The 25,397-nt window shown below is 48.8% G+C and overlaps 1 protein-coding gene across 3 annotated transcripts in view; it reads left to right on the top strand.

Annotated features, from left to right (window-relative positions):
• Window positions 1–25,397, top strand: part of spata20 (spermatogenesis associated 20) — a 590,771-nt gene that overhangs the window by 146,631 nt on the left and 418,743 nt on the right. For all 3 annotated transcript variants that reach the window (XM_038776992.1, XM_038776994.1, XM_038776993.1), the window contains one exon: window positions 19,428–19,620. In XM_038776992.1, the coding sequence (XP_038632920.1) occupies window positions 19,428–19,620 (193 nt within the window). The remainder of the gene's footprint in view (window positions 1–19,427; window positions 19,621–25,397) is intronic.

The raw sequence follows: 25,397 nt of genomic DNA, 5'->3' as shown, positions 1-25,397 counted from the left end.
AGGTTATGAGAGAAACAAGCAAGAAACATATGAACACAGTATAAAGCTTCTATAGGGATGAAAAAAGGAAAAGAATAACTAAGACAAAATGTGGGCCGATTACAAGCGGAGAATGGAGAATTTATAAGTAAGGATAAGGAAAAACTAAACAAATACTGAAAATAAGTCTACTTTCTACGTTGGAACTGGTCAGGTTTGTTTCAACTGTGAGTCTGCCTTCACTGAGGAAAATGCAAAAAAACTCCCAGAAATACTAGAGAACAAAGGGGCTAGCTGGAACTGAAAGAAATTAGTATTAGTAGCAAAATAGTAGAGAAATTAATGGGACTAAAAGTTGATAAGTCCCCTGGACCTGATTATCTATATCCAGAGTGTTGAAAGAGGTAGCTGTAGAGGTAGTGGATCCATCGGTGGGTATTTCACAAAATCCCTTGGATGATTTCTGCAGATTGGGAAGTAGAAAATGTAACCCCACTATTTAAAAAAGGAGGGAGAGAGAAAACAGGGAACCTGCAGACATTTTAGCCTGACATTGGTGGTAGGGTAAATAGCTGAACACTTTAGAAAATAATGGCAACATGGATTTATGAAGGGAAAATCATGTTTGTTGGCGTTTTTGAGGATTTTAATAGCAGAATTGATAAAAAGAACTGGATTTTCAGAAGGCTTTTGATAAGATCTCACACAAGGGGCGAAATTCTCCAACCCCCAGCAGGGTCGGAGAATCGCCTGGGGCCGCCGAAAATCCCGCCCCCGCCGTGGCAGAGATTCTCCGCCACCCGGGAAGTGGCGGTGGTGGGAATCTCGCCACTCCGATCGGAGAGGCCCCTGCGGTGATTCTCCGGCCCGGATGGACCGAAGCCCCGCCGCTGGGTGGCCTCTCCCGCCGCCGAGGTTTGAACCAACTCTGGAATGACGGGATTAGCGGTGCGAGCGGGCCCCGGTGTCCTGGGGGGGGGGGGGCGGGGGGTGATCAAACCCGGGGGGGGTGCCCCCACGGTGGCCTAGCCCGTGATCGGGGCCCCCCCCGCTCAGACTCCGGGCCAGTGCCCTGGGTGCACTATTTCTCCTCCGCGGCCGCCACGGCCTTCGCCATGGCGGAAGCGGAAGAGAACCCCACATCGCGCATGCGCCGGCGAAAGCCTTTCGGCCAGCCCCGCTGCCGGGGGCGCCGGTTTCTTGTGCCAGTCTTCTGGTGCCAACTGCTCCAGCGTGGGGCTGGCCCCCAAAGGTGGGGAGAATTCCCCACCTTTGGGGTGGCCCGACCCCTGAGTGGTTGGCGCCACTCCCCTACGCCGGGACCCTCCATCACGCCGGTAGGGGAGAATCCCTCCCAAGGAGTCAGTAAACAAAATTATAGTATATGGAATTGGGGGTAATTTACTGGAAAGTGGTTAATGGACAGTGGTAGGTGGGATATAACGTGAACAAATGTGAAGTTATCCACTTTGGTAGGAAAAACAGAAATGCAGAGTATTTATCAAATGATGAGGTATAGGGAAGTGTTGATTTCCCAGTGACCTTGGGTGTTCTTGTTCATGAGTTACTGGAAACTACTCATCCTGGTTTCTTTTTGTTCTTTCATGGGATGTGCGTGTCACTGGTAAGGCCAGCATTTGCTGTACATTCATAATTCCCCTTGAGCTGAGTGTGCTGCTGGACCATTTCAGAATGGAATTGAGAGTCAGCCACATTGAGTGTGGGCTTAGATTCGCAGGTTGGTCAGATCAGGTAAGGATGGCAGATTTCCTTCCCAAAAGGACAACAGTGAAACAGGTGGGTTTTCACGACAACCAATGTCAGTTTCTTGGTCACCATTACTGAGATTAGCTTTCGATTCCAGATTTTATATGAACTGAGTTAAACTCCAATAGCTGCCATGTGGGAATTGAATCCATGTCCCCTGAGCATTAGCGACTCAATTGCAATAAGCAGTCAGAAAAGCAAATGTTGGCCTATTTTGCAAGAGGATTTGAGTATAAGAATAAAGATGTCTTGTTTTCATGGTGCAGAGCCTTGGTGAGGTTGCACCTGGAGTATTGTGCGCAGTTTTGGTCTCCTTACCTAAGAAATGATACACCTGCCAATGAAAATATCTCCCATTAGAGGGACAGGTAGTATTGAGGAAGGGGGGGGGGGGGGGGGGGGGAGACTTGGACAGGCTATGAGAGTGGATAAAAATGTGGCAGATGGAATACAATGTGGAAAAGTGTGAGGTTATGCACTTTAGAAGGAGGAATGGAGACATTGATTATTTTCTAAATGGAGAAATGCATAGGAAATCAGAAGCACAAAGGGACTTGTTAGTCCTTGTTCAAGATTCAATTAAGATTAATGTGCAGGTTCAGTCAGTACTTATGAAGGCAAATATAATGTTAGCATTCATGCCTAGAGGGTTGGAATATAAAAGCAGCAATGTGCTACTGAGCCTTTATAAGGCTCTGGTTAGGCCCCATTTGGAGTACTGTGTCCAGTTTTGGGCCCCACATCTCAGGAAGGACATACTGGCACTGGAGCGTGTCCAGCGGAGATTCACACGGATGATCCCTGGAATGGCGGGTCTAACATATGATGAACGGCTGAGGATCCTGGGATTGTGTTCATTGGAGTTTAGAAGGTTAAGGGGAGATCTAATAGAAACTTACAAGATAATACATGGCTTAGAAAGGGTGGACGCAAAGAAACTGTTTCCGTTAGGCGAGGAGACGAGGACCCGTGGGCACAGCCTTAGAATTAGAGGGGGTAAATTCAGAACAGAAATGCGGAGACATTTCTTCAGCCAGAGAGTGATGGGCCTGTGGAATTCATTGCTGCGGAGTGCAGTGGAGGCCGGGACGCTAAATGGCTTCAAGGCAGAGATAGATAAATTCTTGATGTCGCGAGGAATTAAGGGCTACGGGGAGAATGCTGGTAGGTGGAGTTGAAATGCCCATCAGCCATGATTGAATGGCGGAGTGGACTCGATGGGCCGAATGGCCTTACTTCCACTCATATGTCTTATGGTCTTATGGTCTTAGGGCTAGAATACAAGAGTATAGATCTACTTCTGAAGCTGTATATGGCTCTGGTCAAACTCCATTTGGAGTATTACCAGCAGTTTTGGGCCCTGTATCTAAGGAAGCATGTGCTGGTCTTGGAAAGAGTCCAGAGGAGGTTCATAAGGATGATCCCTGGAATGAAGAGCTTGTCATATGAGGAACGGTTGATGACTCTGGGTCTGTACTCGATGGAGTTTAGAAGGATTGGGGGGATCTTATTGAAATTTACAGATACTGCGAGGCCTGGATAGAGTGGACGTGGAGAGGATGTTTCCACTAGTAGGAAAAACTAGAACCAGAGCACACCATCTCAGACTAAAGGAGCAATCCTTTAAAACAGAGATGAGGAAAAATTTCTTCAGCCAGAGGGTGGTGAATTTGTAGAACTGTTTGCCGCAGAAAGCTGTGGAGGCCAAATCACTGAGTGTCTTTAGGACAGAGATAGACAGGTTCTTGATTAATAAGGGGATCAGGGGTTATGGGGAGAAGGCAGGAGACTGGGGATGAGAAAATAGCAGCCATGATTGAATGGTGGAACAAACGCGATGAACCGAGTGGTCTAATTCTGCTCCTGTGTCTTGTGGTTTTATGGACGGAGCGCAGCAAAGGTTCACCAGACTGATTCCTGGAGTGGCGGGATATACGAGGGGAGATTGAGGAGACTTGGCCAGTTTCCTCTAGAGTTTAGAAGAATGGGAGGCAATCTTATTGAAACATACAAAATTGTTCAGGTCTTGACAGGGTAGATGAAGGAAGGGTGTTTCCTCTGACCAGCAGAGGGTGATGCATGCCTAGAACCAGGTGTCGCAGTCTCAGAATAAGAAAATGAAAATGAAATGAAAATCGCTTATTGTCACGAGTAGGCTTCAATGAAGTTACTGTGAAAAGCCCCTAGTCGCCACATTCCGGCGCCTGTCCGGGGAGGCTGGTACGGGAATCGAACCGTGCTGCTGGCCTGCTTGGTCTGCTTTAATAGCCAGCGATTTAGCTGAGTGAGCTAAACCAGCCCCTGGTAGAGGTAGACCATTTAGAACTGAGGTGAGAAGAAATTACTTCATTCGGTGGAAATTTTTGGAATACTTCACCCCATGGGAGGCTCAGACATTGAGTATGTTCAAGTCAGAGAATGATAGATTTCTAGATAATAAATACATCAAAGGGATAAGGGTATAATATGGGAAAATGATGTGAGCTAGAAGATCAGTCTTGATCTAATTGACTGGTGGAACAGGCTCAGCCGGCTGAATAGCCTAACTCTGCTCTTTTACTCCTCCACAGATAGACTTTGATGTACCAGACGGAAGTTGTATTCCAGTCAAAGGAGTTAATCAATATGCTCCCCATATCCCTCTTGTGGGGGAGTCCAGAATAAGGAGGCATAACCTTAAAATTAAAGTTAGACCATTCAGGGGAATTATCAGGAAGCACTTTTCATAAATGGGGTAGACAAATCTGTAATTCTGTTCCAGAAAAAGAACTGTTGAGGCTAGGCCAATGGGAAATGCCAAAACAGATTGTTGTGTTCTTTTAGGCAAGGGCATTGAGAATTATGGAACAAAGGTAGGTAGATGGAATGAAGAGTACAAATCAACTGTGATTAAGGAAGGTTGTGTATGCTCCATTGTTGAGTATATTTATGGTTGAGATAGACAGATTTTTGGCCTTTCAGGGAATAAAGGGAATAAAGGGGAGCAGGTGAGAAAGTGAACTTAAGGCAGAAGATCGGCCATGATTGTTTTGAATAGGCGCAGTCTTTACTTCAATACTTCATGTCCTGATGTAATCAAAGTGAATGGACTTAAGGGGCTGAATGACTTACTCCTGTTACTACATTCCGCCCAACAGACTAAAACACTGCTTGTAAAAAGTTTAGCTTCATGGACGTACGAAAAACATTGCATCGAAGCAATTTTGGTATAAGTTCTTTTATAATTGCGAGGCCTTGATGAAAAGATTAAATTCCTACCAATGTATAGTAAAAACGTTTGAAAGCAACTGTACGAAATGTGATCTCAAGAAGTAACAGCAAGTTTGAGATTCAAAAAAGTTTCATTTTCTTTTCATATTCATTCATGGGATATTGTTGACACTGGCCAGGCCAGCATTTATTGCCCATCCCCAATTTCCCTTGAGAAGATGGTGGTTAGCTGCCATCTTGACTGTTGGAGTACATGTGGTGTAGGTACACCCATAGTGCTGTTTGGAAGGGAGTTCCAGAATTTTGTCCCAGCTGTGATATATTTCCAAGCCAGAATGGTGTGTAGCTTGAAGGGGAACTTGCAGGTGGCGGTGTTCCCATGTATCTGCTGCCCATTTCCTTCTAGATCAGGGGTGGGCAAACTACGGCCCGCCAAACGTCTTTATGCGGCCCACCAAGATCAAGTCATCAAAAAAAAAACATTTTTTTTAATTAAAATTTTTTTTTTTTTTTTTAATTTTTTTATTTTAAGGTTAATGGGGGTTGGGTTACTGGTATAGGGTGTATACGTTGACTTGAGTAGGGTGATCATTGCTCGGCACAACATGTGTTTCATGTGAAGTTTCTACTTTAAAATATTAATTAATAAAAATTCATTGCTTTTTTTTCTTTAAAAACCTTTTATTTTGGCTATTTTAAATATTAATTATTTTACTTAATATACGATGCGGCCCTTTAAAATTGTGAATTTCTGAATGTGGCCCTTGCACGGAAAAGTTTGTCCACCCCTGTTCTAGATGGTCACGGTGGTGTGTTTGGAAAATGCTGTATGAGGAGTGTTGGTGAGTTCCCGCAGTGCATCTTGTAGATGGTGCACACTGCTGCTACTGTGTGATGGTGATGGAGGGAATGAATGTTTCTGGGTGGGGTGCCAGTCAAGCGGGCTGTTTTGTTCTTGATGGTGTCGAGCCTCTTGAGTGTTGTTGGAGCTCCACTCCATTCAGGCAAGTGGAGAGTATTCCATCACACTCCGACTTGTGCCTTGTAGATAGTGGACAGGCTTTGGGAAGTCAACAAGCGAGTTACTCACCACAGGATTCCTAGCCTCTTGTAGTCGCAGTATTTATATGGCTAGTCCAGTTCAGTTTATGGTCAATGTTAATTTCCAGGCTGTTCATAATGGAGGCTTCAGATGGTAATGTCATAGACTGACAAGGGGCGATGGTTATGTTGTCTCTTGTTGGAGATGTTCATTGCCTGGGAATTGTGTAGTATGAATGTATTTGCCACAGCCCATACTTGGATATTTTCCATGTCTTGCTGCACTTGGAAATGGACTGCTTCAGTATCTGTCGAGTCGTGAATGGTGCTGAACATTGTGCAATCATCCGTGAATATCCAAACTTCTGACTTTTTGATGGAAGGAAGGCCATTGATTAGTAAGATAGTTGGATCGAGGACACAACCCTGAGGAAATCCTGCAGTGATGTCTTGGAACTGAGATGATTGACCTCCAAGACCCCCAACCATCATACCTTGTGCTAGGCATGACTCCAACCAGCAGAGAGGATTCCCCCTGATTTCCATTGACTCCAGTTTTGGTAGGGCTGCTTGATGCTACACTTTACAAAATGTTGCCTTGATGTCAGAGGAGTCACCTTTGAAATTTAGCTCTTGTGCAAGGCTGTAATGAGGTCAGGAGCTGAGTGACCCAGGCAGAATCCAAACAGTAGCAATGAGTAGGCTATTGCGAAGCAAATAACGCTTTATAGCACTGCTGGTGAACCCTTGAATTTAATGATGATCGAGAGTAGACTGATGGGGGCTGGGTTGGATTTTAAAAAATAAGTTTAGAGTACCCAATTAATTTTTTCAAATTAAGGAGCAATTTTAGTGTGGCCAATCTACCTACCCTGCACATCTTTGGGTTGTGAGGGTGAAATCCACGCAAACACGGGGAGAATGTGGAAACTCCACACGGACAGTGACCCAGAGCTGGAATCGAACCTGGGACCTCAGCGCCGTGACGCAGCAGTACTCAACACTGCTCCACCGTGCTGCCCCTGGCTGGGTTGGATTTAACCTGCTTTTTCTGTACAGGTCATACTTGGCCAATTTTCCACATTGCTAGGTAGTGTTCTGGCTGTATTGGAACAGCTTGGCTATGGGGGTGGCATGTTCTGAAGTACAAGCCTTCCATACTATTGCCAGAAATCAAAGGAAAGATTGAGAAGGTTGAGGTTCCAGAGTCTTTTTTTATATAGACTAAGTAGGAGATGTGTGAGGAATCCTGAGGTGATACTTTCTGCACCGAGCATCCTTATTGAATGTATGTGTGGCGAGCTTAACCTCATTTTGTAGGAACTAGCATGAGGGATCATTGCAATCAGCACATTGAATTCGGAAAGGATCTGACCAGGAATCAAACAATGCTGAAGAATTGCAGAAACTGAGACTTCCGGTGGCGTTCGAGAGCGGAGCAACCGCAATAAAGAGGCTTCGTCAGTGCACGAAATAGTGGTCTTTTTCAGGGGGTTCCCTGTGTTTTTTAAAAATTAACCGTCCTCAAAGTCTTCCCTGCCTCCCTCGCCCTGCCCACGCGTCAAAACACCATTCCATGGAACCGGAAAGGTAAAAAGGCGAGAGAGGAGAGTCTGGTCCTGGTGAGTACAGTGGAGCAGCAGCACATGGAGGAGGAGTGGGGATCGCGACTTTGTTCTGCAAGAAAGAGCCAGAACGTCAGAGGTCTCGAAGACCATGGAGAGGATAAAATGTTCTTTTTTCTCCTCTCCTGAAAATTTGAGTTTAAAAAAAAAAAACCTTTGGGTCTTTTAACAAAGAAAATGCCAAAAGGGAACCAAAGTAAAGGCAGAACGGGCACCAGAAGCAGAAGGGGTCAGGGGCTAACCCACGCAGACTAGCCGACCGGTGCACGAGGCGGCGGAGCGGAAGTTTTGACGCAACAAAAAGAACAGGACAAACAGGAGTAAATCCCCCTGTGCCAGGGGGGTACTAGAACTGGAAGACGTCCTTCGCCGAGGCGCTGAGGGAACACCAGCAGGAAATCAAAGTGGAGGTCAGAGCAGACATGGAGGCCGCGGTGAATGCAGCAGTGGCCAAGGCCCTGGCGGAGATACAGCTCGCCCTGGGCAGAGCAGAGAAGAAACTGGAGGCAGCCCGAGAGGCGACCATTAAGGAGCTGGAAAAGGCTGCGACCGACGAGCGACCGGATCACGGCATTGTAGAAGGAGGTGGCAAAGCTGGTCACAACACAGGGGAACCTGAAGGGCAGAGTGTACGATCAAGAGAACCGCTTGAGAAGGCAAAATGTAAGGATTGTAAGCATACCAGAGGGGCTCGAGGGCAGAGACCCCATGGCATACGTGGCCGAGATGCTGGGCAACTTAGTGGGGAGTAAAACTTTCCCCAACCCACCAGAAATGGACAGAGCATAACGGTCGCTGTGCCCAAAACCCAAGGTTGGGGATCAACCGAGGGCAGTTATAGCTAAACTGCACCGGTACCAAGACAGAGAAGCAATCCTGCGCTGGGCCAGACAAAACAGAAGGACAATGAGAAGGTCACAACATTGGGGTTTTCCAAGACATTGTGGCAGACCTAGCCTGGAAATGGGCCGAATATAATAGAGCGAAAACAGCCCTTTACAAGAACGGCGTACGTTTTGGTATGCTCTACCCAGCGAAACTATGGGTCACATACCAGAACAAAGAGTACTTCTTCACAGCCCCCGCTGAAGCAAATACGTTTGTCGAGGAACGCGGGCTGGAAAACCAAAGGCAAGGGTAGAAATAAGGGGCCCCTGGCAAGGAGCAACAGCACGCTGGTGGGGGTGTGAGGTAACACCTAACCTCTCCACCCCCCCTCCCCCAACGGAGAGCGCACCCTGAACAAAAAGCAAACCACTATTCGAGGGACCACTTCAGGTGGGAGACCATGACCCAGCATGAGGGAACAAAGGTAGCGGTGAAGGGAGAGCAAGCGAGAGGAGTACAGGGTAAGATGGTAAGATGGCGAAGAACGGGCAGTAAACCGTAGAGATCGGGCGAGGGAGAAGCGAGACAGTAACTCCCGGGGGTGGGGGGGGGGGGGGGGGGGGGGGATCACCGCACTAGCAGGAAAGCTAGCGCCGGAGGCATGCAACAAAGCAGGGCTGCAGCGCGCCCTCAACAGGGGGGACAACTCAACAGAGGCAGGAGAGCAAACAGAGATAGGAACGGGGGAAAGAGGAACAAAAAAGGGATAAACAGGAGAGGGGGGATAATGGGGGGGATGAGGGGATAAGGGTGGGAAAGGGAGGGATCTGTGGGGGGACACAGGGAAGGCGAGACAAACGAGGCTCGAAAGAGAACAGCAATAAGGCTACAAAGTGCTACAACCAAAGGCTCGGAACAAGGAATCATTGCAAGCAACCACCTAGTATGACCTCTGGGCGAAGGGAGACCCTGGAGTGCAGGGGACTGCCCACGTGGCGGCCGCACAGTGGGAAGCCATGTTGGGTGCCCCCTGGACAAAGGGAAACCCCTGAGTGCAGGAACCCAACTGCATAGAGAGAGCAGTGACAGCGGCCATCTTGGACAGCCCCCTAATGAAGGGAAATCCCGGAGTGCAGTGGTGTGTACAAAAGGTAAGTATGGTTAATCCCACAGGAACGGGGGGGATAGAAGCCCCCCACCAGTATAGTCACCTGGAACGTAAAGGGACTCAACGGCCCAGTGAATATGTCCAGAGTCTTCACCCACCTAAGAAACATGGAAGCTGACATAGTCTTTGTGGTGAATGTAACTTAGTAATTCACACTGTATTTACCAATACCATTGTAAGTGCAGTAGCGTTATCCGACCACTAGGGGGAGTAGCTCTGGGAATGCTCAGGAGTTTGTACAGGGCTCCACCCTTGGCTTCGCCCACGACTCCTCCCCCTGGACTGCTGTATAAATACCCTTGTCCAGAGCCAGCCTGCCAGTTCATCGAGAGTTCAACGGGTAACAGGCTGGCTCTGCAGTAAGTAGATTATAACCACTGTTCATATCTTAAAGCACGTGTCTAGTGAATTGATGGTTCCATCAATTTAATCTACTTAACAGTCAGGAACGATCATGGAATCAGCCCTCAAGCTTGGACGCGTGGAACTCGACCCACAGGGTGCAGAGGCAAAATAAATCTTTTCCCACTGGCTGCGGTGCTTTACGGCCTACCTGGCAGAAACGAGCACAGCTGAAACAACAGAGGAACAGAAGTTAAGTCTACTGCACGCGAGGGTGAGCCACAGAATCTCTACGCAATTAACCTCGGCCGGTTCATATACTGCAACGCTAGCGATACTCGATAAGATGTATGTAAGGCCCATTAACGAAGTTTACGCACGCCATGTGTTCACGACGCACCGCCAGCGGCCTACAGAATCACTCGCCAAATTTTTAAGAGAGCTCAATAATCTATCAAATGACTGTAACTCAAGCGGTTCCCGTGGCTGAACATAGAGAACTTGCTGTACCCGATGTTTTTGTAGCGGGCCTCAGGTCTAATTATGTGCGCCAACGCCTGCTGGAAAAGGGGGCCCAAGACTTAGAAACAACTGCGGAAATTGCTACCACGATGGAGGTCTCCTTCCGCAGCCTCACCTCGTTCCCTGCGGACCCCGCGACCCAATCATGGGCCCCCGACCAGCGACTCCCCCAGGACTGTGTCACGCGGCCGCCCAGCCACCATGCTGCCCCAGCCAGCCACTATGCTGCTCCAGCCTGCTATTTCAGCGGCCAGAATCAGCACCCGCGGCAGCACTGCCCGGCCCGCAACGTGACCTGCAGCAGCTGTGGGCGGAAAGGCCACTCCGCGAGAGTGTGCCTCGCAAAAAGGGCCCCAGCTTCCAGCTCCCCAGCGGCACAAAGTAATCGCTCCCCACACCCGCAGGCACACGGGGCCCAAAGCGCTGTGGCCTATGCCCCGACCCCGCCCCCTCCTGCCACGTGCGATCCATGGGGGCCGCCATCTTGGCAAACCTCCACCACGCGGCCGGCCACGGGCGACTCATGGAGGCCGCCATCTTGGACGCCATCTTCCTCGCCGCCCGCTACATGCGATCCACGGGCCCGACCTGCATCTCCACGCTCGGACAACTCATCGGAAGAGTACGACCTCCCTGGGCGCTCGTCACGCGACCCGCAACGACCTCCCCGGGCGCTCATCACGCGGCCCGCAACTCGCCGCAGTCACCCTGGATCAATCACGCCCAAAGCATCTGCGAAATTTGATGACAGAGGTCCAAATCAACGGGTACAACACGCTATGCCTTTTCGACTCCGGGAGCACTGAGAGCTTCATACACCCAGAGCTGGTAAGACGCTGTTCGCTCCCTGTTTTCCCCGTGCGGCAAACTATCTCGCTCGCTTCAGGCTCCCATTCTGTTCAGATCCAGGGGCGCACCCCGCGACACTCACAATCCGAGGCGCTAGCTACTCAAAATTTCAACTCTACGTTTTGCCCGACCTCTGCGCACCACTCTTATTAGGCCTAGATTTTCAGTGTAACCTTAAGAGCCTCACCCTCAGCTTTGGCGGGCCCCTGCCCCCAGTCACTATCTGCAGCCTCGCTACGCTGCGAATCTCCCCCCCCTCCTCTCTTTGCCAATCTCACAAAGGACTGTAAACCCATACCCACTCGTAAGAGGTGATACAGCCTGCAGGATAGAGTATTTATCAGATCAGAGGTCCGAAGGCTACTCAGTGAGGGGATTATAGAGGCCAGCAATACTCCCTGGAGAGCTCAGGTGGTGGTCGTTAAAACCGGGAAAAATTCCGCATGGTTGTCGACTATAGTCAGACCATAAATAGATTTACGCTCCTCGACGGGTATCCCCTCCCAAGGATTGCAGACATGGTAAATCAGATCGCCCAGTATTGGCTCTTTTCCACGGTGGATCTGAAGTCTGCATACCGCCAGCTCCCAATCCGCCCGGAGGACCACCACTACACGGCATTCAAGGCCGATGGCCGCCTCTTCCATTTCCTCTGGGTCCCCTTCGGCGTCACTAATGGGGTCTCGGTGTTCCAACGAGCAATGGACCGAATGGTGGACCAGTCTGGGCTGCGGGCCACGTTTCCGTACTTGGACAATGTCACCATCTGCGGCTATGACCAGTAGGACCACGGCGCCAACCTCCACCGTTTTCTCCAGACGGCACAGAAATTAAACCTCACCTACAACAAAGAGAAATGCGTTTTCCGCACAAACAGACTGGCCATCCTCGGCTCCGTCGTGGAAAACAGAGTCCTGGGCTCAGACCCGGACCGTATGCGCCCCCTCTTAGAACTCCCCCTCCCCCATTGCCCCAAGGCCCTCAAACGGTGCTGGGGCTTCTTCTCCTACTACGCCCAGTGGGTCCCTCAATATGCGGACAAAGCCCGCCCACTCTTTACGGCCACACGATTTCCCCTGTCAGCTGAGGCACGCCAGGCCTTCAACTGCATCAAGGAGGACATCGCCAAAGCGGCCATGTGGGCGGTGGATGAATCCACTCCATTCCAGGTTGAGAGCGACGCCTCAGAGGTAGCTCTAGCAGCTACACTAAATCAGGCAGGGAGACCAGTCGCATTTTACTCCCGTACCCTCTCCGCTTCAGAACTCCGACACTCCTCAGTCGAGAAAGAAGCACAAGCCATTGTGGAGGCTATTCGTTACTGGAGGCACTAGCTCGCAGGTAGAAGGTTCACCCTCATCACCGACCAAAGATCGGTTGCCTTTATGTTTGATAACTCGCAAAGGGGCAAAATAAAAAATGATAAAATTCTTCGGTGGAGGATCGAACTCTCCACCTATAGCTACGATATTAAGTATCGACCCGGGAAGCTCAACGAGCCTCCGGATGCCCTTTCCCGCGGGACATGCGCCAGCGCGCAGATTGACCGACTGAAAGTCATCCACAATGACCAGGGGGTCACCCGGCTCGCCCACTACATCAGAGCCCGAAACCTGCCTTTCCCCAACGAGGAGGTAAAAGCGGTCACCAGGGACTGCCTGATCTGTGCGGAGTGCAAACCGCACTTCGATAGACCAGATAGGGCCCACCTGGTCAAGGCTTCTAGGCCCTTTGAACGCCTCGCGATTGATTTCAAAGGGCCACTCCCCTCAACTAACAAGAACGTTTACTTTCTAAACGTCGTAGATGAGTTCTCCCATTTCCCATTTGCTATCCCGTGCCCTGACATGACCTCCCACACAGTCATTAGGGCCCTGCATAGCATCTTCACCATTTGGTTTCCCCAGCTACGTGACCGGGGTTCGTCCTTCATGAGCGACGAGCTGCGTCAGTACCTGCTCGACAAGGGCATTGCCTCGAGCAGGACTACCAGCTACAACCCCAGGGGGAACGGGCAGGTGGAGAGGGAGAACGTGACTGTCTGGAAGACCGTCCTACTGACCCTCCGGTCTAGAAAGCTCCAAGTCTCCCAGTGGCAGGAAGTCCTCCCAGACGCGCTCTACGCTATTAGGTCCCTCTTATGCATAGCGACCAATCAGACCCCTCATGAGAGGCTCTTCTTTTTTTCCAGGGGCACTACCACGGGGGTCTCACTTCCGGCATGGCTGAGGACACCGGGCCCGGTACTACTGAGAAAACACGTCAGGGCACACAAAACTGACCCCCTTGTTGAGAAGGTGCGCCTACTCCACTCCAACCCCCAGTACACCTTCGTCGAGTTCCCTGACGGCCGTCATGACACAGTACCCCTCCGGGATCTGGCACCCGCTGGATCCAGTGCCCCCCTCTACCCCCACAGAAGGACCCCTCACCCTACACCCCATGCTGCCGCCCCCTCGCGCTCCCAAGCCCACGAGCTCGCTCCACCAGTTCCATGCACCCGCGCCGGCCAGCCCCCAGCGCCCCCAGACTCCGGTCGAACCAGAAGAGTATGAAACTCGGACACACCCTCCCTGGAGTCCCCTATGGACTCAAGACTGTTGCATCCTCTGCAGGACCGGAAAATTGTCAAGGTCCGGGATGCAGATAGCCAGCACCATCGTCCGTAGTGTGCGGTTCGTTAGCAGCTGTGCTGGGGACAGGCAGCGGATAAAGGAGTAGCCCTGTAGGCTAACAGCGGCAGGTTGAAATCTGAACCTGAGTCAGCAGCTTTGCACAACAGTCTTTTAACGATGTGGACCCCCTTTTCAGCCTTCCCATTCGACTGGGGGTAGTGGGGGCTTGAAGTGACGTGCCTAAAATTGTACAGCTGGGCAAAATGCGTCCACTCCTGGCTGAAGAAGCAAGGGCCATTATCAGTCATAACTGTAAGTGGAATGCCATGACGGGCAAAAGTCTCCTTGCGTGCCTTGATCACTGTTGCTGATGTGAGGTCAGTCAGTCTGACCACCTCGGGGTAGTTGGAAAAGTAGTCCACGAGGAGGACATAGTCTCGGCACTTTGCATGAAAGAGGTCAATACCAACTTTGGACCACGGGGAGGACACCAGTTGTAGAGTCTCTTTAGGCTGAGCCGGCTGGAACCTTTGACACGTTCCGCAATTGAGGACCGTGTTGCCGATATCCTGACTGATGCCTGGCCAATATACTGCCTCTCGGGCTCGACAGTGACACTTTTTGACGTCCAGGTGACCCTCGTGGATTTGGCCAAGGACTAGCTCTCGCATGCTCTGTGGGATTACTATCCTGTCCAGCTTTAGTAGCATGCAGTCCACTACTGCTAGATCGTCCTTAACATTATAAAACTGGGGGCACTGCCCCTTTTGCCAACAATCCGTGAGATGTTGCATGACCCGCTGGAGTAAAGGATTCCTGGCCGTCTGCTGATGAATTTGCACGACCCATTCATCAGTGGCCGGAAAGTTGGAGGCACAAAACTTCACATGAGCGTCTATCTGACAGACAAAGTCCGACTGCTCACACGGCGTGGTGATGGATCTAGAGAGTGCGTCGGCCACAATGAGCTCTTTTCCCGGGGTGTAGACCAGGTTGAAATCGTAGCGGCGGAGTTTGAGGAGGATACGTTGTAGCCGTGTCGTCATGTCATTGAGGTCTTTTTGGATGATGTGAACCAATGGCCTGTGGTCTGTCTCAACCGTGAATCTGGGGAGTCCATACACATAATCATGGAATTTGTCAATCCCTGTGAGGAGGCCCAGGCATTCCTTTTCAATCTGAGCGTATCATTGCTCAGTAGTTGTCCTGGCTCTAGAGGCATATGCGACTGGGGCCCAGGAGGAGGATTCGTCGTGCTGGAGGAGTACTTCCCCAATGCCAGCCTGGCTCGCGTCGGTGGAGATCTTCGTCTCTTTGGCGGGGTCTAAAAACTTCAGTACCGGAGCCTTGGTGAGTTTCGCCCTGAGCTCACGCCACTCTTGCTCATGAGCGGGGAGCCACTGGTAGTCCGTAGTTTTTTTAATGAGATTGCGAAGAGCTGTGGTGTGTGACGCCAAGTTGGGGATAAACGTCCCAAGGAAGTTGACCATCCCTAGGAAGTGGAGGACCGCCTTCTTGTCCTCCGGGGTCTTCATGGCGTTGATCGCCAACACCTTGTCTGCATCTGGCTGCACACCGAACTGCGAAATATCGTCGCCAAGGAACTTGATTTCTGCTTGACTGAACGAGCATTTGGCTCTATTGAGTCGGAGGCCATGCTCGTGGATCCTGTGGAACACTTGCTTGAGGTGATCGATATGCTCCTGAGGAGTTGTGGACCAGATAATGATATCATCGACGTACACTCGCACCTTCTCGATGCCCTCCATCATTTGCTCCATTATGGGGTGGAACGCCTCCGAGGTGGAGATGATGCCAAAGGGCATTTGGTTGTAACAGTAGCGACCGAACGGGGTGTTAAATGTGCACAGCTTTCGACTGGATGCGTCCAGCTGTATTTGCCAAAACCCCTTGGAGGCATCCAGCTTCGTGAAAAACTTGGCATGAGCCATTTCGCTGGTTAGCTCTTCTCGTTTAGGTATAGGGTAGTGTTCCCTCATGATGTTACGGTTCAAATCTTTGGGGTCGATACAAATGCGAAGTTCCCCCGACGGTTTTTTGACACAAACCATGGAGCTAACCCAGTCCGTGGGTTCCGTGACCTTAGAAATGACGCCCTGGAGGTCTTGCAGCTGCTGCTTGAGGCGGTCCTTAAGGGATGCCGGCACCCGACGTGGTGCATGAACCACAGGTGTGGCATTCGGCTTCAGTAGTATCTTGTATCGGTATGGGAGTGTGCCCATACCTTCAAAGACGCTGTGGTATTGTCCTATGATGTCATCCAGTTGGGCTTGGAAGTTGACATCTGGCGAGGCCGTTGCCTCTGCGGATGACATGGTGTGAACCCGCTGCACAAGATTCAAGAGTTTGCAGGCCCGAACACCGAGCAGGGAAGCTCTGTTGGTTCCTACAATTTCAAAACGCAGGGTTGCTTTTGAAGAACGATGGGATACCCCAAGCTGACATGAGCCACTGGCAGCAATGGCATTGCCATTGTAGTCGAGGAGCTGGCAGGCCGGTGGAAGAATGCTTGGCTTGACGCGGATGGTGTCAAGGTCAGACTTTGAAATGAGGTTCGCTGAATCGCCAGTGTCCAGCCTGAAGCGTATGTGAGCCTTGTTGACCGTAAGGGTGGCACACCACTCGTCGTTTGGATCAATGCTCATCACTGGGAATTGTTTCACCTTCTTTGCTGAAAGCAGCGTATGCTTGGTGATGATGCCCACCCGGAATGGGGATGTGAGGCCCTCGGTGTCGGGATCTGGAACCATGTCGGAGTCGGAGTCTGCAATGGGTTGCTGTACTGACTGGACGTTCCTGCACTGCGGCTGGGATCGCTGTGTGTTGGGCAGTTGAGCAGATCTGCACAGGGCTGCGTAGTGGGCAAACTTGCCACACTGGAGACGGCGTTGAGACTTCGCGGGACATTGCCGCTTTAAATGGGCGGAGCGACAGTTGTTGCACGTCACGGCGCCGACGTCAGGACGCTCCGTGCGCCACCGCGCATGCACAGCGCGGTCGAACGATGTGCGCACCTGCGCAGTTCGGTCATCGGCCTCGTTGTCCCCTTGGTCGTGGCGCGCATGCGCAGGAGCCCGGGAAAAGCACGCAAAATGGCCGCACTCATCCCGACTCAGGCCCTGGAGCGGTTTCACGGCCTGCACCCACTCCGCATCGTGGGGGCCCTGCCACGCCGTCTCTGCTGCCTTGAAATGGGAGTACCGGTTGTTAGCGTGCTTGTGGAGGACACAGGTTTCGATGGTGATGGTAAGGGTGAGCTGCTTAACTTTAAGGAGCTGCTGGCGAAGGGGATTGGAGTAGATCCCGAAAACAATCTGGTCCCGGATCATGGAATCGGATGTTGAGCCGTAATTGCAGGACTGCGGGAGGATGTGGAGGTGGGTTATAAAGGACTGAAAAGTTTCATCCTTACCCTGAAGCCTTTACTGGAACACATAGTGTTCAAAGCACTCATTGACTTTGATGTCACAGTGGCTGTCGAACTTCAGCAGGACTGTTTTAAACTTTGTCTTGTCCTCGCCTTCAGCAAAGGTGAGGGAGTTAAAGATGTGGATAGCGTGGTCCCGGCTGTAGAGAGGAAGAGAGCAATCTTTCTGGCATCCGATGCGGCCTCGAGGTCGGTGGCTTCAAGATATAGCTGGAACTTCTGCTTGAAAATCTTCCAGTTAGCACCGAGGTTGACGGCGATGCGGAGCTGCGGGGGAGGGCGGACGCTGTCCATGTTACCGAATGGCTGATCACTGGTCAAAGGCAGATTATCTCAAGGTAGGTCCGTCAAACTCGAGCATGACTCACTAGTACCATGATGTGTTGGGTAAGCTGGGTCTGTGAGGACTGCATTTACTGCAGTGGTGAGAGAGACAGGCTTCCAACACTTGAAGAAATGCAACTCTATTTTATTGAACTCTTAACTATTATACATACTTTAACTGTGTGTTGACACTATGCTGACTTGACTGGAGACCTGAGGCTAACCTAACCAGACTATCTTACTACCACATGGTGTATGTTCTAGTTGCTGCTCACGAGCTCCGACTGTCTCAGAGGCTGGATCCCAAGAGAGCGAGTAAACTAGTGCCCTCTGGCTTTATAGTGGTCGTGTCCTGACTGGTGATTGTCTGCTGTGTTCTGTGTGTTCACTGGTCATCCTGTGTTTCAATCACTGCCTGCCTGTGCACCATCATATACCTGTGTGTATATTATGACAGGTCCTACAAAAAACACAATCCGGGGGGGGGGCCTAGCCTTCCTAAACCTACAATTCTACCACAGGGTGGCGACAGCCGAGCGAATAAGGGGGTGTATCAAGGAGCCAGAAGCCAAGTGGATGCTCGCGGAGGAGTCCTCCTGCAAGGGGTCCTCGCTCTGGGCCCTTGCCACGGCGGCACTCCCATCCCCACCCAAAAACCACTCCAGCAGCCCAGTGGTGATAGCCAGCCTCTAGTACTGGAACCACCTACGGCGGCAATTTGGCCTGACCAAAATGTCGGGACATAGCCCCCATCTGCAACAACCATAGGTTCACACCAGCACTGACTGACGCCACTATAAAAAATAATAAAAGAATCGCAGAAACTACTACAGGTACAGGGACATATCTTTGCTTTTATGGGCTAATTTAGGTGGCGCATGTCACCTGAATCTTGCAGCTCTTCTTTCAATGCACCTATGTTTAATCCGCTACAGTTGACAGTGGAATTGGGCATCATGTGTACATGTACAGCCTAGGGAGGAAAGAACTTGGGAAGATTGGGCATCAACAACCTCCCTTCAACATCAGCTTCCTCACCACCTTCCACCCCCCTCCCCCCCCGTCCCCTCCCCCAACCTCACATCCCCTGCCCGCCCTGAGACCTTTACTTTACATGGTCCTGGACTCCTGGGGCTTAGCCTCTGGGGACTTCTTGCAGTCACTCCAATTAATAAATGGCAATTTAACAAAGCTGGTTCTGCCTTTGTTATGTCTCAGTCTGACACCTTGGCCTGTTTCAGGTGGCCTGTCCAGTTTTGTACTCAATATGCTTGCCGTAGTGGTTTGAGCCATTTGTCGGCCAGAATGGGTAGGGAGGGTGATTTCCTTCCATAAAGGATATTCGCGACAGGCTTTTGCAACAATCCAGCTGTTTGATGGGGACTAGCTTTTTAGTCCAGATTTATTTAACTAATTAAAATCAAATTTCTCACCTGTCATAGTAGGAGTTGAACTTCTGACACAGGTTCATTCATCCATTCCTCTGGGTTATTTGTTCAGTAATATTTTATCACATTGCTACATTACCATAAATTGTGTCTCATTCTTTTAATGTTACTTTACTCCTTTAATTGAGGTGTCCCAAACTGAATATGATGGTCCCTTGGAGATCAGGTTATATTCTGGAGATGAGTTTTGGAGATGAGATTGCGGTGACGTTGTTGTATTTTTAAAGTGTTTTTTATGTAATATTTCTTCAATTTTTATAGGATCCTCATGGAGAGTTAGAAAACAAGAATGTCCTCATTGTCCGTTACTCACTGGAGTTCACAGCTACCAAGTTTGGCTTAGACGTGAAAAAGGTGAAAGACATTCTGAGCACGTGTAGAAAAAGGCTGTATGAAGTCAGGAAACAGAGGCCCCGTCCCCATTTGGACAGCAAGATGCTAGCATCGTGGAATGGTGAGTGAGGGAGCTCCTATATGGTCTAATGCTGGATGGAGTATAAGCAACAGGTAACTGAAATTTGAGTGCTTAAACTTCATGTTTATAAATCATAGAGTATGAATGAGTTCAATCACGTTACACTGAAGACTTGCATTTACCTAGCGTCTTTCATGACCTTAGAACGTTCCAAAATGCTTTACAGCAAATGCCAATTAAAACACTGCATGACAAATGAGATAATTTGCATTGTAGTGACTGCTGTTATGTAAGCTTTAAATCTTGCTAAGCTGCAGATCTTCATTATTAGTAACAACTCTGTGACTTGTCTGGGTTCCAAATTACAATGCTACTGAGATGTTTACTGCCAAAAAACTAAAGTATGTTGACAGTTTTAGGTTAGCATAAGCCTTCAGATATAAGATTTTCTTAAACAGGAGCTTGGATTGTCATGTCTGTCTTTTCCATTTTACTGCTAGTTGTTAGGTTGTTCACACAGTAATTAAAACTAGAGAAGAGATAAAGCACTTGGCTCGAATATTTCATCATGAATACAACTGTAGGGTTCGGAATAATTATCTTTTGTTGAGCTCTCTTACAGAAAACGTTTTGGCAAATGATGATCAGCCTTATTTTATCTTTTTATATAACTAGCAGAATCTGCAATATATACTGTATTGTGTTTGTGTGTGTGTGCACGCTTGCTAGCCTGGCCTCAGTTAGCAGCACACTCACCTGGCACTGATGATTGTGGGTTTGAATGTCATGACAGTGCTTTTAAGCCGATGCTCGAGTTCAGTTCTGAGAGAACGCTGCATGGTGAGGAGGGGCATTGTTTTAAAATTAGATCGAGACCATTCGGGATGTGATGTCAGGAAGAACTACTTCACAAAACCTGGAAGTCTGGAAGACACTTCCACAGGAAGTTGTGGCTAATGAGTTTTCAAGGCTAAGATAGATAGGTAGATTTTTGTTCAGTCAGGCACCTAATGGATTTGGAGCAGCGGCGAGTAAATTGGGTTGAGGTACAGATCTAATTGAATAGCGGAACAGCCTCGCGGAGATGATAGGCTTAATCCTGTTTATAAATGCTGTCCATGGGATGAAGTGTGAAGTTATGGTCCAGTCTGTCTTTTTGTAAATTCATTCATGAGAAGGCCCAGCATTTATTGCCCCATCTCCAATTGCCATAACTGAGGTGGTGAGGTATCTTCTTAACCTCTGTGTGGATACTAGATTTTCTTGCAGTCTTCCTCCACAATGTGTTGAGTCTGGAATCAGAGTATCTTTCCTTTCCTGAAAGACGTTACCAAACACAATGTTTTTTTTGTGATACTCTAATAGTCTTATGGTCACCATCAACCAAACTAGTTTTTTAATACTTAGTTTATTTAATTAGCTGAATTTAAATTCCCCAGCTGTCAAGGTACGATTTGAATTTGTGTTGCTGGATTATTAATCCATGCCTCTGGTCTGCTTTCCTCTCGTGCCCTTCAGAAGGATGTTACGAGATTTGCACAAAAAGAAAAGACTTGGTGCAGATTCTGTTAGTTATGTGGAAAAGAAAGAAAATGAGGCTGATCATTATTTGGCAAATCTTTCACTGCAAAAGAACTGAACAAAAGATAATTATTCCAATCCCTACAGTTGTAATCGTATAATGAGATTTCGCAGCCAAACGTTTTATCTCTTCTCTTCAGTTTTAATTACTGTGTGAGCAATTTAACAATTGGGGGCAGAATATAAAGAATGAGAGAGTTCTCTGGGATTCCGGAGAAACATTCAGCCCTCCACCAGCAGCCCATTTCCTTATCAAAAAAAACAAGCCTGGTCATTCACCTCATGGTAGTTTATGAATTGTTGGTGTTACGTTTACCTACATAGAACATACAGTGCAGAAGGAGGTCATTCGGCCCATCGAATCTCCAAATAAGCCCTTACTTCCACCGTATCCCCGTAACCCGATAACCCCTCCACACCTTTTTTGGTCACTAAGGGGCAATTTATCCTGGCCAATCCACCTAACCTGCACGTCTTTGGATGTGGGAGGAAACCGGAGCACCCGGAGGAAACCCACGCACACACAGGGAGAATGTGCAGACTCCGCACAGACGGTGACCCAGCAGGGAATTCGAACCTGGGACCCTGGCACTGTGAAGCCACAGTGCTAATCACTTGTGCTACCGTGCTGCCCATAACAGCAGTCATTCGCTCTAAATAATAATAATCTTTATTAGTGTCACAAGTAGGCTTACATTAACACTGCAATGAAGTTACTGCGAAAATCCCCTAGTGGCCGCACTCCGGTGGCTGTTTGGGTACACTGAGGGAAAATTCAGAATGTCCAATTCACCTAACAAGCACGTCTTTCAGGACTTGTGGGAGGAAACAGGAGCACCTGGAGGAAATAACCACAGACACGGGGAGAATGTGCAGACTCTGTACAAACAGTGACCCAAGCGGGAATCAAACCTGGGTCCATGGTGCTGTGAAGCTATAGTGCTAACCACTGTGCTACCAGCTCTTATGAAACATTTTACAATAACAACAACTTGTGGTTGCATCGTACCTTTAACATAGTATACTGCTTCAAGGTGTCTGATAGGAGTGTAATTTGACACTAAACCGTAGAAACAAATATTAGGACAGATGGCCCAAAGCTTGGTCAAAGGGAGCAGATTTTAAGGAGGTAGAGAGAGACACAGAGGTTTAGAACATAGAACAGTACAGCACAGAACAGGCCCTTCGGCCCTCAATGTTGTGCCGAACAATGATCACCCTACTCATCCACCCTATACCCGTAACCCAACAATCCCCCCCTTAACCTTACTTTTATTAGGACACTACGGGCAATTTAGCATGGCCAATCCACCTAACCCGCACATCTTTGGACTGTGGGAGGAAACCGGAGCACCCGGAGGAAACCCACGCACACAGGGGGAGGACGTGCAGACTCCACACAGTGACCCAGCCGGGAATCGAACCTGGGACCCTGGAGCTGTGAAGCATTTATGCTAACCACCATGCTACCCTGCTGCCCCTGCTGCCCCTATGGATTACGGAGTTTAGGGTTTCGATGGCGGAAAGCACAGCAACCAACAATGGGTGAAGGAAATCTGGGAGGGGTTGGGGGGGGGGGGGGGGGGGGGGGACGACACGAGGCTAATTTTGGAGGAAGGCAGAAATGTTTTTATGTTTTAGCATGTGAAAACATTTAAATTCTCATATAAATACTGTGCATGAGTTCAGTGGAACAGATTGCTGACATGGGTGATAAAACAAGAGGACCAAGGAGGTTTTTAAACAAGTGAGATTCAGGGTTGTTAAGAAAGGCACCAAGAGGCTATGATGGATAGATAGGAGGTCTTCTGCCTGAAACTCTCCCTATATTACTAATTGTATCCCGGTCGCTGGATAACTAGCTCTAATGTGAGACATGCCAATGCTTTCTACATTTTACACGTTTTTGAGAATGGAGATGCTCGTATTTATATAGTGCCTTTCTGTCCAGTTCACTTCACAGCCAATAAATTCCTTCTGGAAGCAGCAAGGTCCACAAACAATGAAATCACTGACCAGTTGAATTATTCTTAATGGTGTTGGTTGAGGTGATCAGGTTTGGGTGGGACACCAGGACAACTTGATGGTTCTTGTTAGGTTCATGCAGTCGGATCTTTTATTTCACTCAAAAAAAAAAAGACAGTACTTCTGATATTGCAGCATTCCCTGAGTGTCACTCTGAATTAATGAACTCTTGTCTCTGGAGGTGGGCTTGATCGCAGCAACTTCTGACTCAGGTAAGTGTACCACCAACTGAGCTGTGGCTAATGTAAGCACTGGTGGTGAAATGGACTGGACTTTGACTTTGACTTCTATGTCCTGGGTTCCAATCCAGCCCAGACTTGTGAGCAAATGGCTGATTGTAAGCATGAGGTCAGTTATTCAGACCCACTTCAGCTCCTTATGGAAAGCTTCCCACAGGATTAAATTGGTGCTAGATCTGTCACAGTAAGAGTCTGATGTAGGAAATATTTAAGAGTCTCAAAGGTACATCATGAACATCCTTCTGAACAAGGGGTAGATGGATTTTCACAGTAACTTTATTGCAGTATTAATGTAAGCCTACTTGTGACACTAATAAAGATTATTATTATTATTATTAGGGGGAGTGTTCATCTATACTATACCTTGCAAGTCCTGCACCCAGCCTGGGAATGCTTGAAAGAAAATTGTTGAGGCATCTTTACTCAGCACCCAACCTGTGCTCTCCCTGAATATAGGAGAGCTTGACAGAAAAGAATGACAGACTGGAGAAACTGGCATAGTTCTCCTTAGAGCAGAGAAAGGGAGATTTATTAGAGGTGTTCAAAATTCTAAGGAGTTCTGTTACAGTAAATAGGCAGGAAATATTTGCGCTGGCAGAAAGGTCGATAACCAGAGGACATAGGTTTAATAATAATAGCTTGTCACAAGTAGACTTCAATGAAGTTACTGTGAAAAGTCCCTCGTCGCCACATTCCGGCGCCTGTTCGGGGAGGCAGGTCAGGTACGGTATTTGACAGAGAAATCCGTGGAGATTTGAGGGGGTAAAAATTGCACATTGAGTTGTTACGTTCTGGAATGCGCTGCCTGAAAAGGTGGTGGAAGCAGATTCAATAGTAACTTTCAAAAAGACATTGGATAAATGTTGGAAAGCATGACATTTGTGGGGCTGTACATAGAGCAGACAGTAGGACTCAGTGGTTTGCTCCTCATAGAGTTAACAGATCACAGTGGGTTGAGTGGCCACTTTCTGTGCCTTCTGATTCATTGAGTGGTGTAGAGGCAGTTTTACTCTGGCCTTGGGGTACTTGTGTGGTGGGAGCGTTACTGAGGATCTAATATGTGATGGACCTAACCCGAGAGTGCTGGATGCTGAATTCAGGCCCCTGAATTTGAAAGCATTTCTTTCCCCCAGGAACTCAAAAACATAACAAAAGAAATTATGAAATTTTGTCAGTTGAATTAGATACCCTGTGATCAAAGGCTCGCAAAGGAAGAAAATAAATTATTTTTCAGCCTGCTTTATGATATTCAAATGCTGCCATGCATTGCACATTAGCCGACAGCCATTTCAGTGACTGAGAGTGTTATTCCATTGCCAAAGGCTTGCATAGGAAAGCAAGAATGTATAATGTATTTACACAGGAAGAAAGATCCTGGCTCATTACAAGACTTATCAGTTTGATGGAAACTAATGAAAACTGATATTGAATGTTAATTTCTGTGAAATAGCTCGTGCTGATCGCTGTGTTATCTCTGGCTTGTTGGTATCAACCCAGCCTTTAAGCCAGAGACCTGGGTTCAATTCCCAGCTTGGGTCATTGTCTGTGCGGAGTCTGCACATTCTCCCCGTGTCTGCGTGGGTTTCCTCCGGGTGCTCCGGTTTCCTCCCACAGTCCAAAGTCGTGCAGGTGAGGTAGATTGGCCAGGCTAAATCGCCCTTAGTGTCCAAAAAAGGTTCGGAGGGTTTATTGGGTTCAGGGGATGGGGTTGAAGTGAGGGCTTAAGTGGGTCGGTGCAGACTCGATGGACTGAATGGCCTCCTTCTGCACTCTATGTTCTATGTTCATATGCGGATGCACAAAAGCCATGTGTACCCATATCCTGTGGTGTGCCACATGGCCTCATAATTTAAGAGAGAATTGGATAAGTCGTTTAAGATTGAAAGCTACAAGGCAAAGTAGGGAGATGAAATTAGAGCAGATAATCTTGGTGAAGAATCGAGCACTACCACATACACGATGGGCCGATTG

The sequence above is a fragment of the Scyliorhinus canicula genome, chromosome 18, assembly GCF_902713615.1.
Source record: "Scyliorhinus canicula chromosome 18, sScyCan1.1, whole genome shotgun sequence".
Taxonomy (NCBI): Eukaryota; Metazoa; Chordata; class Chondrichthyes; order Carcharhiniformes; family Scyliorhinidae; genus Scyliorhinus; species Scyliorhinus canicula.
Note: the sequence above shows the minus strand (reverse complement) of the source record. Positions and strands in the feature narration are given on the sequence as shown.